The following is a 15,658-nucleotide window of genomic DNA, read 5'->3' on the forward strand; positions in this document are numbered from 1 at the left end:
TTGTGTAGCATTTGCGGTATGAGTTAGTACTCCGGCTAGTTGTACGTATTTTGTGTAGTATTTGTGTAGTATTTGCGGTCTGAGTTAGTACTCTGGCTAGTTGTACGTATTTTGTGTAGTAACTGCAGTCTGAGTTAGTACTCCGCCTAGTTGTACGTATTTTGTGTAGTATTTGCAGTCTGAGTTAGTACTCCACCTAGTTGTACATATTTTGTGTAGTATTTGCAGTCTGAGTTAGTACTCCGCCTAGTTGTACGTATTTTGTGTAGTATTTGTGGTCTGAGTTAGTACTCCGCCTAGTTGTACGTAGTTTGTGTAGTATTTGCAGTCTGAGTTAGTCATCCGCCTAGTTGTACGTAGTTTGTGTAGTATTTGCAGTCTGAGTTAGTCATCCGCCTAGTTGTACGTATTTTGTGTAGTATTTGTGTAGTATTTGCGGTCTGAGTTAGTACTCCGCCTAGTTGTACGTATTTTGTGTAGTATTTGCAGTCTGAGTTAGTCATCCGCCTAGTTGTACGTAGTTTGTGTAGTATTTGTGTAGTATTTGCGGTCTGAGTTAGTACTCCGCCTAGTTGTACGTATTTTGTGTAGTATTTGCAGTCTGAGTTAGTCATCCGCCTAGTTGTACGTATTTTGTGTAGTATTTGTGTAGTATTTGCGGTGTGAGTTAGTACTCCGCCTAGTTGTACGTATTTTGTGTAGTATTTGCAGTCTGAGTTAGTCATCCGCCTAGTTGTACGTATTTTGTGTAGTATTTGTGTAGTATTTGCGGTCTGAGTTAGTACTCCGCCTAGTTGTACGTATTTTGTGTAGTATTTGCAGTCTGAGTTAGTCATCCGCCTAGTTGTACGTATTTTGTGTAGTATTTGTGTAGTATTTGCGGTGTGAGTTAGTACTCCGCCTAGTTGTACGTATTTTGTGTAGTATTTGCAGTCTGAGTTAGTCATCCGCCTAGTTGTACGTATTTTGTGTAGTATTTGTGTAGTATTTGCGGTGTGAGTTAGTACTCCGCCTAGTTGTACGTATTTTGTGTAGTATTTGCGGTGTGAGTTAGTACTGGTGTGGGTCTAGTCTTCCTCCTCCTCCTCCCTCCTCAGGCGAGCAGCAGTCACCTGACCCGGGCGCCATTTTCTCGGCCATTTCCTGTGCGGATCTGCGGCTTGTGGCTTCGCTCCGTCCGGCCTTGCCTTCTCCGGCTTGGATTAGTGAGGTGCTGCGCCCGCCGTCAGGACGCGGTGGTAGGTGGATGAAAGGCCGGCCTGGTCTCCTTGGACAGAAGCGACAGCAGCCATGGCTCTCAAGATCGTTAAAGGCAGCATCGATCGGATGTTCGACAAAAACCTGCAGGATTTAGTACGTGGCATTCGGAACCACAAGGAAGATGAGGTAAAATGCGTTTTAATATTTACTTCGCATTCTGACCACCTCCTCATAAGCAGATAAAGCCGCATAATAACTGCGGGATAACCCGAGAAAAGACACGGCCGTAGTTCGGGTGACACCCGTTGGGATGAGTTTTTACGAACTGACCCATTTTCGACTAAATGTGGTAGAAAGAGCAGTTCGGCGTTCAGGCCGGATCGGGCCTTCCAGAAACAGCGAGTCCGATTTAAACTCGATCTGCTGCAGCTACACCAACCTGGAGAGAAACGCTGCTGTTCCGCTACTTTACCAGCCAGTAAAGCAGCTGATTCCTCCTCATTTCATTTACACCCATCCAGTAAATCTCCTGCTTTTAACTCGTCTGCACGGGGCTTGTATGTAATGTGAATTGATGTGATCGGTGCTTAAAGCGAAAGTGAAGTGATTGTGATACACAGCAGCACAGCACACGGTGACACAGTGAAATGTTTACGGGGCCGCTTCCTTAACCACTAGGCCACCACTGCCCCTCCACTGTGCTTGTATATAATGTGAAATTGATCGTTTCTTAAAAAAGAAAAGTGATTGTTATTGTGATATGCAGCAGCACATGGTGCACACAGTGAAATGTGTCCTCTGTATTTCACCATCACCCTTGGTGAGCAGTGGGCACCATGACCGGCACCCAGGGAGCAGTGTGTGGGGATGGTGCTTTGCTCAGTGGCACCTTGGCGGGTTTGGATTCGAACCGGCAACCTTCTGATTACGGGGCCACTTCCTTAACCGACAAGCCACCACTGCCCCCAAATGCCGTGCTGCAATGGCCGTGAATTGAACCCGTGCCTCCTACGTGGCAGGCGAGAATTCTACCACTGAACCACCAATGCATTCTTGTACATAATAAGCCCATTGAGACATACTGTATGTGATTTTGGGCCATGAAAGAAATAAATGTTGTATATAATGTGAAATTGACACAATCTGTGCTCGTGTATATAATGCGAACTCTGCGCCGTGATCAGTGATTTTGTGTATATAATGCGAACTCTGCGCTGTGATCGGTGCTCTTGTGTATATAATGCGAACTCTGCGCCGTGATCGGTGCTCTTGTGTATATAATGAGAACTCTGCGCCGTGATCGGCGATTTTGTGTATATAATGCGAACTCTGCGCCGTGATCGGTGCTTTTGTGTTTATAATGCGAACTCTGCGCCGTGATCGGTGCTCTTGTGTATATAATGCGAACTCTGCGCCGTGATCGGTGCTCTTGTGTATATAATGCGAACTCTGCGCCGTGATCGGTGCTCTTGTGTATATAATGTGAACTCTGTGCCGTGATCGGTGATTTTGTGTATATAATGCGAACTCTGCGCTGTGATCGGTGCTCTTGTGTATATAATGCGAACTCTGCGCCGTGATCGGTGCTCTTGTGTATATAATGCGAACTCTGCGCCGTGATCGCCGCTTTTGTGTATATAATGTGAACTCTGCGCCGTGATCGGTGCTCTTGTGTATATAATGCGAACTCTGCGCCGTGAACGGCGATTTTGTGTATATAATGCGAACTCTGCGCCGTGATCGGTGCTCTTGTGTATATAATGTGAACTCTGTGCCGTGATCGGTGATTTTGTGTATATAATGCGAACTCTGCGCCGTGATCAGTGCTTTTGTGTATATAATGCGAACTCTGCGCCGTGATCACCGCTTTTGTGTATATAATGCGAACTCTGCGCCGTGATCGCCGCTTTTGTGTATATAATGCGAACTCTGCGCCGTGAACGGTGATTTTGTGTATATAATGCGAACTCTGCGCCGTGATCGGCGATTTTGTGTATATAATGCGAACTCTGCGCCGTGATCGGCGATTTTGTGTATATAATGCGAACTCTGCGCCGTGATCGGCGATTTTGTGTATATAATGCGAACTCTGCGCCGTGAACGGTGCTTTTGTGTATATAATGCAAACTCTGCGCCGTGATCGCCGCTTTTGTGTATATAATGCGAACTCTGCGCCGTGATCGGTGCTTTTGTGTATATAATGCGAACTCTGCGCCGTGATCGCTGCTTTTGTGTATATAATGCGAACTCTGCGCCGTGATCGGCGATTTTGTGTATATAATGCGAACTCTGCGCCGTGATCGGCGATTTTGTGTATATAATGCGAACTCTGCGCCGTGATCGGTGCTTTTGTGTATATAATGCGAACTCTGCGCCGTGATCGCCGCTTTTGTGTATATAATGTGAACTGATGAGAACTGTGCTTGTATATGACAGTGATTTTAATTTTTAATGCCTGTACAATACATATTCTCTGAACAAATTACTGCACTGTTTATTGTAGTCAAGGTTGCATTGTAAATAATATTAGACTTGACTCTTGCTCTGCAACACACTAGTTTCTCAAAAAAGAATAGTATGAAAAGAGAAATTAAAGTGACATTTAGAAATATTTACACCTCTCCTCTTATAATAATCAGAAATGTGGCCTCCATTGGAGTAGCACTGGTTAACAATCAATCAGAGGAGAAAAAAGAAATGCATGAAATATTGTTTTAGTTTTTAGTCTGGGTTAAATAGGCACCCTGCATCCCAGTATTGGGGACAATGGCATGGAAGAATCTTCAGGATGGAACGGGTGACATTTAGCGTGTGTCTACCCAGAACTGCCCAGGTCTGGTATCAGGACAGTCAACCTGAAACGTCTCACCCAGATAAGGTGTCCTTTATCCAGCCAACCCTGGACAGAGTCATGAAATATTAATGCCTCCTTCACATATTGTGTGTGTGTGTGTGTGTGTGTGTGTTCAGAATGAGAACGAAACAGCTGTGTGGGATTATTTTTCTCTCTGTGTGAATTGCTGTATTTTGAGTATTTCTGTTTCAGTTTGAGTGGTGACTTGGGACTGGCTCTAGTTTGCAGCAAGTCACTTTGTCCGTTAAATTAGATCTGATTTTAGAATATTTCATTGCGATATGAGGACTAGCCATACTGCTGCTGCTCTTATTCATTGTCCCCTTTTCTCTATCACTCACTCCAGCGTCCTCATCAGTCCTGCTGTCTCATGACCTGAGACACATGACCAGCACGCTCACCCTTATACAGCCCTGGCTTTGTATGGCTGTGACATGATGACAAAAACATTAACAAAGAGAAAAAAATTGTGTGTTCAGTTCATATTTCAGTTTGTTCTTACTTGTTCTTACTTTTATACTTGGTAGGTTTTTTTTTGCCTTCTGAATGATATTAAATGGAGATTAAACAACATTTTTTCTCTGTCTCTCTCTCTCTCTCCTTCAGGCAAAATATATCTCCACTTGCATTGATGAGATCAAGCAGGAGCTCAAACAGGACAACATTGCTGTCAAAGCCAATGCCGTCTGCAAGCTCACATACGTAAGATATAAAACCAGCTATCCATGGACGTTGGGCAAAAGGAAATGATAAAACAAACAAATAAAAACCCCACCCATGTCATAGTTTATGGATAATAAATATATCATACTATTATATATTTACATTTCCAGCATTTACCAGACGCCCTTATCCAGAGCGACTTACAGTCAGTAGTTACAGGGACAGTCCCCCCCGGAGACACTCAGGGTTAAGTGTCTTGCTCAGGGACACGAAGGTAGTAAGTGGGATTTGAACCTGGGTCTTCTGGTTCATAGGCGAGTGTGTTACCCACTAGGCTACTAACACCCACATATATAAACACACACATAAAATGATCGAGTGCGTTGAGTCATGGAGCTGTACTCAAATATTTTAGATAATATATAATATAAAGCACCATTGCTCTAATAAAACTTGCTATTTAAATGCTGAAGGGAATACCAGAAAGAGCTTATCACGTTGTCTCTCTAGGTGCATCTTCAGTGTTTTTTATTTTGCTCAGAACGCGCTGTAAAAATGCGCAAAATGTGCACAATCGTTAGCAAGATGGAGTTGATGTGCTGGTGTGTTTCATTCAACACGCCCAGCTGCCTATATACAACAGGAATGATGTAGATGCAGTTTGGAATTACAAAACTGTAGAACTCATTTAAATGCCCTTTTCTACTCAGCACCCACCCATATGGTTGTCAGGGAAAGTCATGAAAATATTCTAACTCTTACTTGGAGCGGGAACTCTGTCTGTAGCTTATCTCTGTCTTGCTTCCCTGTGTTTAGCTGCAGATGCTGGGTTATGACGTCAGTTGGGCCGCCTTTAACATCGTGGAGGTCATGAGTTCCTCCAAATTCACTTACAAGGTGAGCTGCAGCCATCAGCCAATTAGAGGGGAGAGAACTGGTGACTGATGTGCTGTCTTTCCAGCGAATTGGCTACCTGGCTGCGTCCCAGTGCTTCCATGAAGGAACTGATGTCATCATGCTGACAACCAATCAGATCCGCAAGGTCAGCTCCAGCTTCAGTCAGTCGACGCTGTCCTGATAACAACCATTATAAACTCTGTGTCCCTTCCTCTCGTCACACAGGACCTGAGCAGTCCCAACCAATATGACACAGGTGTGGCTTTGACAGGCCTGTCCTGTTTTGTCACCCCAGATCTTGCCCGTGACCTGGCCAGTGACATTATGACATTGGTGAGCTCTGCAGGACTCTGTTTTCCCCCCTCTCTGTAAGGATCTTTAAAGTGACCTCTCTTGTCTCCTGTCTCAGATGTCTCACACTAAACCGTACATCCGGAAGAAAGCAGTTCTCATAATGTACAAAGTGTTCCTGAAGTACCCCGAGTCATTGCGCCCCGCGTTTCCTCGTCTGAAGGAGAAGCTGGAGGACCCTGACCCCGGTACAGCTGCTGAATGTCTCGCTTGGTCTTGTCTTCTATTGGATTGGAGTCCTGTGTTGAATAAATATTGGTCTCTTCTGCTGGAAGGAGTTCAGTCTGCAGCTGTAAATGTCATCTGTGAGCTGGCCAGGAGGAACCCCAAGAACTACCTGTCTCTCGCGCCCCTCTTTTTCAAGTTGATGACATCCTCCACCAACAACTGGGTTCTCATCAAGATCATAAAGCTGGTGAGGACGTGCAGGAAGAGAAGAGATGAGCATCAAACGCTGATGTTCTAGACATATTCAGTCATGTCATTTTTGTCAATCGGCTGTTTTTCCAGTTCGGTGCGCTGACGCCCCTAGAGCCCCGATTGGGAAAGAAGCTGATCGAGCCGCTGACCAACCTCATTCACAGGTAATTCACTCAACTTCTCAGTATTTTACTTCTCATGCACCTCGACATTAGGACCAAGCGAACAATTCCTTATTCACCGAAAACCCCAATTCTGCATGAGTGATGGGACTTTTCTACGTTTTCGACGTTTATCCCAGCAGCAGCTGTCAGGGTCAGCCCAACTTCATTCTCCACAGGGGCTTTAAAGCAGGGATCTCCAGTCTTCTGCTTTCAGTGGGTAAGGAAACGGACCCGTAATCAGAAGGTTGCCGGTTCGAATCCCTGAACCGCTATGGTGCCACTGAGCAAATGCAAATGACCAGAGTCATTAGGCTATCCAGTCTTACTTAAGTTTATTTTCAGTGTGTGAGTTCCTGCTGTCTTTTCCCATTTTAGATCCGTATTTGCATCACTGTGGCAAATTTGTTGTGCATGTAGGATGTTAAATGAAATATTATGATTGTATTCCACATACAATAAGTTATTTCAATTTGTTCTTATTGAAATTGTGGTGTTTGTGTTTCTATATATGAAAATATCTTCTGCATATGTGAGCTTATTTATTTAGTTAATGTGTATGGAAACCTGTGAGTAAGGAAATTCTTTTTCTTTTCCCCTAAATCCCAGTACCTCTGCCATGTCTCTTCTGTATGAATGTGTCAACACTGTCATTGCAGGTCAGTTATAAATAAATTCTGTGTGTGTGTGTGTGTGTATATGTATATATTAGTGCTGCACGATTAATCTAATCGCAATCGTAATCGCGATGTCAGTCTGTGCGATTACATGAACGCATGTACTTAATTGATTAGTACATGGATTGGATCGGATATGTTGCCGATCCATTCTCATTCTCTCAAAGTTGGCAAGCTGACTGAAGTCTCACATCTCATGTCTCACATCTCAGTCGGATGTGACGTGTTTGGTCACATGACTTTCGATTCGGAGACATATGGGTAGATGCCGCATGACGCGCTGCATCGTACGTCAACGTCGCCGCCATATTGCGAGAGGCTCTGCTGTGGAGTGAAGCATATACATGTCTATGGAGAGACGTGCATAAAAATGCCTCACTCTTGTGCTGCTTGGGGCTGTACAAACCGCTGTACGCTCCAAACCAGATCCCGGGGGATTACATTTCATAGGTAAAGCGGGACAATTGTTTTGAATATATTTGGCCATTATAAAATCCCGTTTTATAAGTCTTAACCTTAGCTAAGCTAGGCTAAGCTAGCGAAGCTATGCATTCCTGTGTTCAAGTCAGCCTCCAAACAACGTTTTGGCTAAACGTAGGCATTAACTATTTAGACTGTTCTTAGCTGTTTTAGTTAACTTTTCTCAAACTTTGAAGGTTTCCTAAGAAAATTCACCTATAATACGGGATTTTATAATGGCCAAATATAATCAAAACAGTTTGTTTAGCCTTACCAGGGTTTGTCGTTTGACAGTAATGTAAAGAGTTTTTTGAGATTATTTTATTTTTTATGTGATTATTTTAGATTTGTAGAATATTGTATTTTGAAAGAACTGGGCATTTCAGGTTGTTATAAGTAGTTTGTATGTTTCACTTTGAAATGAAACATTTCACTATTAGTTTGCGACTTTTCATTGATATACAAGCCAAGTGTTCCTTTATCATATCGCCAATTGCATATTGCAATATTGATTCTCAATAATTGCAATATGTCTTTTTTTTCCCCCCAAATTGTGCAGCCCTAATATATATATTATAAAAAGGCTTAGGGAACTAAATGTTAAATAATCTCGCCAATGTGTACCTTAATGTCATGGGACCTTTAATTTTAAACTTGCCCAGATAACTATTCATAAGAATACAAGCCCTCAGCTGAAGAAAAAATGAAATCACTTGGTAAAAAATCACAGTAATGATGTGAAGCTCTGCTTGGTGTTTATTATGCATGTAAGGTTAGGGTTGTTTTGCAATTTATATGTAAGATTAATTTATATGTAAGATTAATTTGTGTTTTTTTTTTTTTTTTTTATTAATTTCTGTCTTCCTGAAATATCAAAAGCACCTTTTGTCTTGTTTTTGCAGTGTTGATTTCTTTGTCCTCTGGTATGCCCAACCACAGTGCTAGTATTCAGGTACGTGATTTTCCTTGTCCAGCTCTGATTTAACCCTTTCCACTCCAGTCTTTATGGAAACGAATCCCCAATTTGAATCTTCCTGCATGAATCAGCAGATCAGTGTGTTAAAATGTTCAGAGCTGATTTGAACACTGGAACTGGTGTGGAAAGGTTTGTTGTGACAGTAACCATCTGGCCCCTCCTCCTTTCTTCTCTCTCTCTCTCTCTCCCCCAGCTCTGTGTGCAGAAACTGCGAATCCTGATTGAAGACTCGGACCAGAACTGTGAGCCTTCTGTCAATGCCTGCAGTGTGTCATTCTCTCATTGTCCGCGTTTTTCTGTAGACCTCTGGACGTCCATATCCCCTGTTGTGTAGACTGAAGGCTTCTCTTCAGGTCTACATGGATAACTCAAAATTCAGCCGCTTGGGTCACTCAACGTGTGCACCCTGAAATGCTACTATTTTCATAGTGAAGAACACGTCGGGATTCTCTGACTTTCTAATGCTCTTTTTGGCTTTTTTGAGCTTGTCAGGGAGCAGCAGCTCATCGCCTCCATCTTGACATGGCTGACCATGGATCTGCAGTGATGTTTGAGTTATCTTGATCCCACTGTAGTTAGCAGACCATAGTTGAGATTTTGCTCTTGTCCTGGCATGTTTTGTTTCCCAGCCTCCACTTGCCCATATCTGACCGATCCATGTAGAGGACATGTGATTAGGTCATTTCCTCAATTCCTGGAGTAGGTAACACACCTGCCTCTGAACCAGGAGACCTGAAGGTCACACGTTTGAACCCCACTTACAACCCGAGCAGGACACTTGTCTCCAGGGGGACTTTTATCCTACAAACCAACATCGTCCCAATCGCAGATGCAAATGGCACTTAAACAAAACATCCATGTTCATGTGTGTCCTGTGTGATTTGTGTGTTTCCCATCGTTTTGTCTTCTTTTTTCCTGCCTTTGTGTGTTTAATGATGCAGTTTTGATGCTTGTGTGCTCCAGTCTAGACCAGCTCAGAGCTGTTTATTAGAAATGACTGCGCATCAGACAGGCTTTTTAAGCAGCATTTCTCAAAGATGTCTTAAGGTTTATGTGCGGTTGTTTTTACTTTTGACCTGCAGCTCTGACTGTGTCATTTATTGTAGTGAAGTATTTGGGCCTGTTGGCCATGTCAAAGATCCTGAAGACCCACCCGAAATCAGTGCAGTCCCACAAAGACCTCATTCTGCAGTGTCTGGATGACAAGGATGAGTCCATTCGGCTTAGGGCTTTGGATCTGCTCTATGGAATGGTACTGAGATTTATCTGATTATATAGTGTTGTTATAGTAAATATTGTGTTACTGCATTTAATTCTATTTATGGTGTCCAGGTCTCTAAGAAGAACCTGATGGAGATTGTAAAGAAGCTGATGCTGCATGTGGATAAGGCAGAGGGCACCACCTACAGAGACGAGCTTCTTACCAAGATCATAGACATCTGCAGCCAGAGCAACTACCAGTACATCACCAACTTTGAATGGTCAGTGTCCACATGAAGATGCTGCTCTACCTCTGGAACTGTGTTGCCATGGTGATTGTCTGTGTGTTCAGGTACATCAGCATTCTGGTGGAGCTTACCAGGCTGGAAGGCACCCGTCATGGCCACCTTATTGCATCTCAGATGCTGGACGTGGCAATTCGTGTGAAGGCAATAAGGGTCTTCGCAGTGGCACAGATGGCCACACTGCTGGACAACGGCCATCTGCTGACCGGCAACATGCAGCGCAATGGAATCTGTGAGGTTCTGTACGCAGCCGCCTGGATCTGTGGGGAATTTTCCGAGTAAATATGGCCGCTCTCATTCTCCTTTCCATAATATAGTCAGAAAAATCAATCTGTTTTCTGTTCTGCAACTCTGTTTTAGGCACCTTGAGGATCCCATGCAGACCCTGGAGGCCATGCTTAGACCAAAGGTGGCCACACTACCAGGGCACATCCAGGCTGTGTACGTCCAGAATGCTGCCAAGCTGTTTGCAACGGTGCTGCGCAAACAGGAGGGGACAACAGACAGTCTGGCAGCACAGGAGACCAGCCAGCTCCTCATCGACAGACTGCCACTGTTCGTCCAGAGCGCCAACCTGGAAGTGCAGGAGAGGGTGGGTAAATGAGGAACTAAGTATATGCACAATATAATACCTAAAAATAAAAATCCATATTTAGTGAAAAATGTGCTTATTTGTAAGTGAACCTGCTATCTGTAGTGGATAATTAAGCAGAAATCCACAAGGGGAATGCTATTTAGTCTGTTTCTGCTCTCCCATCAGGCGTCCTGCATCCTCCAGCTGGTGAAATACATCCAGAAGCTGCAGCAGAAGGAGGTGGAAGTAGCTGAGGAGGTGACAGCCCTGTTTGCTGGGGAACTCAACCCTGTTGCCCCCAAGGCCCAGAAGAAAGTCCCTGTTCCTGATGGGTAAGGGTCTTCAAAAGTCTGGAAAAGTCATTGCTTTGTTTATTTGTGTATTTGGGTGATGAGCTGATGATCTGCGCCCCCATCCTAGTCTGGACCTGGATGCTTGGATCAATGAACCTCCATCTGAGAGTGAGTCTGAAGATGAGAAGCCCAAAGCCATTTTCACCAAGGAGGAACCCAAACACACACGGCCACGCCACACCGAAGTGGATGAGAAGGAGTTGGCGAGGGTGTGTGTGACGTTGCAGCCATGTTTCTTCCAGATGTTGAGCTGCTCTCCTTCTAATCCATGTGATTTTCTTCAATCCCAAACAGAGACGCGAGGCCAGAAAACAAGAACAGGCCAACAATCCTTTCTACATCAAAACCTCACCTTCCTCACAGAAGGTACACGTGTAGTCTTTTTTTTTTTTATTCATCATATGTTTTCAGCTGTATGTCATCCTCTGTTACATTTGTATAGGCAGTACTGTGCAGAGGTTTTAGGCAGGTGTGGGGAATATGCTGGAATATGCTCAGCTTTCATCTCTAAAGATGAAAGCTGAGTGATCTGCATCATTATTTGATGTTAAGTCACACCAGCATACTTTCTTATAGGTGAGGTTTTGGAAGACACCATGGCAACACTGAACACCGCTACCGCTAAAGTAGTTGTATTGGATCATTCTTTGAAAGCAGCGTTAGCTCAGCAAATAAGAAAAAAATCAGTCCAGAGAAGTCTGGCCAGAAGATCTCTCATGAAAACAAGGCCAAGTGATTCCAATGTGCAAGATAACATGGGAAGTGTGTTGTAGGAAATTGATGAGAATTTAATGGCGGTAGCAGAAGGCAGTGGCACCACAAAATCCCAGGTTCAAACCCCATTTCAAGTGACACTTTGAGTAGAGCATTATTGCCATTTCAGCTACATTCATATGTCTGCGACACAGACAAAATGGGCTACATAAAGTGCAGACAGAGGACTCAGGCAGTGCAAGAATATCATTTAATTTAAACATGTAGACGAGAATGAGACAGACAGCACTAAACAGGTGAAATAAATAATACTTGTGCAGTCAAAATAATGCAAATACTGCTGTGTAATAAACAAAGCAATATTAGATAATCATACTCAATATATGACAGAGGCTGTGTGTGTGTCAGTCTAAAGAGGAAAGTCCCTGAGTGTTCATGTGTCAGATGGCCTGTGGGATGAAGCTTTTGCATAGTCTGGCATTGAGAGTCCAAATGCTCAGCTGTCCTCACTCTGCCCTGTAGGGTCTTGCGGTCCAATGCGGTGAGGTTTCCAAACCAGACAGTGATGCATCTGGTCAAAATGCTCTCAGTAGTTCCTCTACATCCAGACACACTGAGGTCTCTCAGTCAGGAAGTCCAAGATCAGACCCAGTTGCAGAGGGAGGAGTTCAGGCTCAGCTTCTCAATCAGGTGTTGATTATTATGTTGAATGCTGAACTGAAGTTTATGAACAGAATTCATGCGTACGTGACCTTATTGTCCAGGTGGGTGAGGGTCAGATGGCAGATGGTGGCATAGTCCGTGTAGCGATTTGGACGATAGGCGATATGCAGTGGGTCCAGGGTGGAGGGCAGCAGGGTCTTCATATGTTTCATGGGAAGCACTTCATCATGATGGGGGTAAGTACAACAGGACGGTAGTCATTGAAACACGACACTGAAGACTTCTTAGAGCACGGGCATGAACAACGGCGGTGCTCAGTGAAGAGAACATCTGCCAGCTGGTCTGCACATTCTCTGAGCATCTTCCAGGGATGGTGTCTGGTCCAGCAGCCTTTCGTGAGTTAACTTTGTGAAGAGTTCCTCACGCCCGCCGTGGTTAGACGCCACACCTGATCACTGGAAGGAGGGTTGGATTTCCTCGCAGTCATGTTGTTCTGTGTGTCGAATCAGAGCATTTGCTGATGTAGCTGTTGACTGATGTCGTTACTCCTCCAAGTTGATGGAGGTGTCGCCGTTGGTTGCAGAATCCCCAAACATTTGCCAGTCAGTGCATTCAAAACAGTCTTGAAGAGCAAAGATGGCTCCTTCTGGCCAGGTTCTTACCTGCTTTAGAACCAGTTTTGGGAGTATGACGAGTGGTCTGTATGCTGCAATCTGATTGGTCGAGGGGGGGTGTGGCTTTGCCCGGTACTTACTACCATTGTCCCTGAGCAAGACGCTTAACCCCGAGTGTCTCTCCAGGGGGGGCGGTCCCTGTCACCACTGATTGTAAAGGTCATTTGCAGGTGTGAGGCTTCCAGGTATTGAATACTGAGAATACAGGAGAACTTATCAGTCATGTAATATCATCATGATTGGCCTCAAATGTTTTCTGAAGTAGGACAGTGTCCCCAAACACACACACCTGGAAGTGATTTGTATTCCCCCCAGAGCTCAAAACTGTCATCACACCAAATATGGACTTGGTTTAGATCTCTGTATTTTGTTAATTGGTTAATGCTTTAAAACCTTCTTTTTTCACACCTTTCTAAAACTTTTGTATTGTATGTGAACCCTGGAGATGAGTGATCTCTTGTCACGGTGGCATGGTGCAGGGATGGACAAAAAGGGCGGTTATTACATAAAATAGGTGCACGCATCAGAACAGGACCTTCAGATTAAGGACCCAACAGGGAAGTGATACAAGAGGCGACATTTCAACACTCCCAACCTCTGCACACGATCAGGAGAACAATGAACAGAACCAAGCGAAGCTCATGGAGCCGGAATGCCCCCTCCACGTTCAGTAAATTCATCACAATCCAGACAAAAATCCATGTGAATGTAATCCCTCGATCAGTTTAAATCTCTCCAGTCATGTATTCTTCTCTGCTTTTTCTGTTGTCTTGTGTCTGCAGGTATACCAGGACCAGCCAGGGGTGGAGCACATCCCCGTGGTCCAGATCGACCTCAGCGTGCCTCTCAAAGTGCCAGGTACGGGACAGACATTGACTAGAGTCTTGTGTTTCTGCACTGGGAAGTTTGAGTAATGGATTCATAACCATTTTGAATAGTCTTGTTGGCCGATGTTTGGGAAATGAATGTCCCTCTCTCAGGTATGCCCATGTCGGACCAGTATCTGAAGCTTGAGGAGGAGCGTCGGCAGAAGGAGAGGTCCGAGCGGAAGAAGAAGGAGAAGAAGAAGAAAAGAGAGAAGCATGGCCGTGGCAGGAGGGCAGACTCCGGACCAGAAAGTGAAGAGGACATTACCCCTGCTCACCACGTGGACATTGTCACAGAGGAGATGCCAGAGGTGTGCTGGGTGTTACTGCAGTGGTTTTGAATATTTTGGAAGATCTCACTGTGCTGCTCTGTCAAGCTGATAAAGCAAGTATTAATTGAAATTTGAAAAAATTGTGAGGTGAATTGTCATTGTGATACACAGCACTACAGCACATGGTGAACACAGTGAAATGTGTCCTCTGTATTTAACCATCACTCTGAGTGAGCAGTCGGCGGCCATGACAGGCGCCCGGGGAGCAGTGTGTGGGGACGGTGCTTTGCTCAGTGGCACCTTGGTGGATCGGGATTCGAACAGACAACCTTCTGATTACGGGACCTCTTCCTTAACCGCTAGGCCACCACTGCCCATTTAAGCATTTAGTATTATTAAAACCTCTATGGATAGTGGAGAACCACCATCTTGTTAGGAAAATGACAAATTGGATGCTTTAATAGTTTCAATTCATTTCCATCCAAGAATGTCGAGGATCAGGCCTGAACAGCCGTGTCGCTGTTGTTGAGTTTTGTACTTGTGGGAACTGCTCCAGAGGGTAATGTATTTACTTGATGCTCTGCTGTGACTACTCTTTAATTACCACCATGTTTTTCTTCCCCAGAATGCCTTACCTAGTGATGACGATGACAAAGATCCAAATGACCCCCACAAAGCTTTGGACATAGACCTGGATAAGTATGTCTGATCATGTTGGCCTGGTTCGCATGTCAAAGTTCATTTGTCTTTGGCTAGTGGGGCTTTGGTTTAGTTTAGATGTTGTTTGAGTTTCTAGTATTACCCGACACACACACTCACCCTCACAGCTGTGTGGTTCTTTCCTCCTCTCTCCTCGCTGCCCCGTGCAGTTTGGTATCAGGATCCGCCTCCAGGTGAGTAGCTCCTCCCCTTTTCCAGGCCGCTGCAGGCTGACTGCTGCTGCCTCTGCATCCTCGGGGTTCCTTTATATATCGACCAAAGCAGAAAAGAATGTAGCATGTTGTGACTGTTTTTACAAATCAGCACTTTTCCCAGCAGCACTATCATGTTCCTGCTCTCGGTCCAGCGTTCTTTTTGGCTCTAGTTTAGCATCTCATGGCTGTTCACTGGGCATTTCGCTGTAATATGCTTGTTTCCATAGTAGCCATGTTCATGCAGGTACAGCGGAGCCACTCGTGCAGTGCAGGATGTGCTTGTACCATGTGACCAGACTGGTGAGGAGTTGACCAGCTGTAATCTGCTTCTTCTGCCATCAGGCCTTTGACTGACAATGAGAAGCTGCCTGTCAGAACACACAGGCCTGCCGAAGCTGTGAAGAGTCCTGTGGAAGCTGGGAATGGAGAGAGCGCCACCCTGAGCCCAAGAAGAAAAAAGAGAAG

General features: G+C 44.7%; 1 protein-coding gene across 1 annotated transcript; it reads left to right on the forward strand.

Annotated features, from left to right (window-relative positions):
- Positions 1-1,094: 1,094 nt before the first annotated feature.
- LOC114772547 (AP-3 complex subunit delta-1-like) lies at positions 1,095-15,636 on the forward strand (the record flags this gene model as incomplete). Its single annotated transcript, XM_028965417.1, has 23 exons — positions 1,095-1,386; positions 4,661-4,756; positions 5,534-5,614; positions 5,679-5,759; positions 5,840-5,947; positions 6,024-6,153; positions 6,241-6,380; positions 6,476-6,549; positions 7,156-7,205; positions 8,585-8,634; positions 8,852-8,900; positions 9,765-9,910; positions 9,991-10,139; positions 10,211-10,441; positions 10,524-10,755; positions 10,924-11,069; positions 11,158-11,299; positions 11,385-11,456; positions 13,924-13,999; positions 14,122-14,318; positions 14,905-14,978; positions 15,149-15,172; positions 15,536-15,636. Coding segments are annotated over exons 1-23 (2,545 nt in total), but the record flags the coding sequence as incomplete, so codon positions are not given.
- Between the last annotated feature and the right edge of the window lie 22 nt (positions 15,637-15,658).

Source organism: Denticeps clupeoides, unplaced genomic scaffold (genome assembly GCF_900700375.1).
Source record: "Denticeps clupeoides unplaced genomic scaffold, fDenClu1.1, whole genome shotgun sequence".
In the NCBI taxonomy this organism is placed as follows: Eukaryota; Metazoa; Chordata; class Actinopteri; order Clupeiformes; family Denticipitidae; genus Denticeps; species Denticeps clupeoides.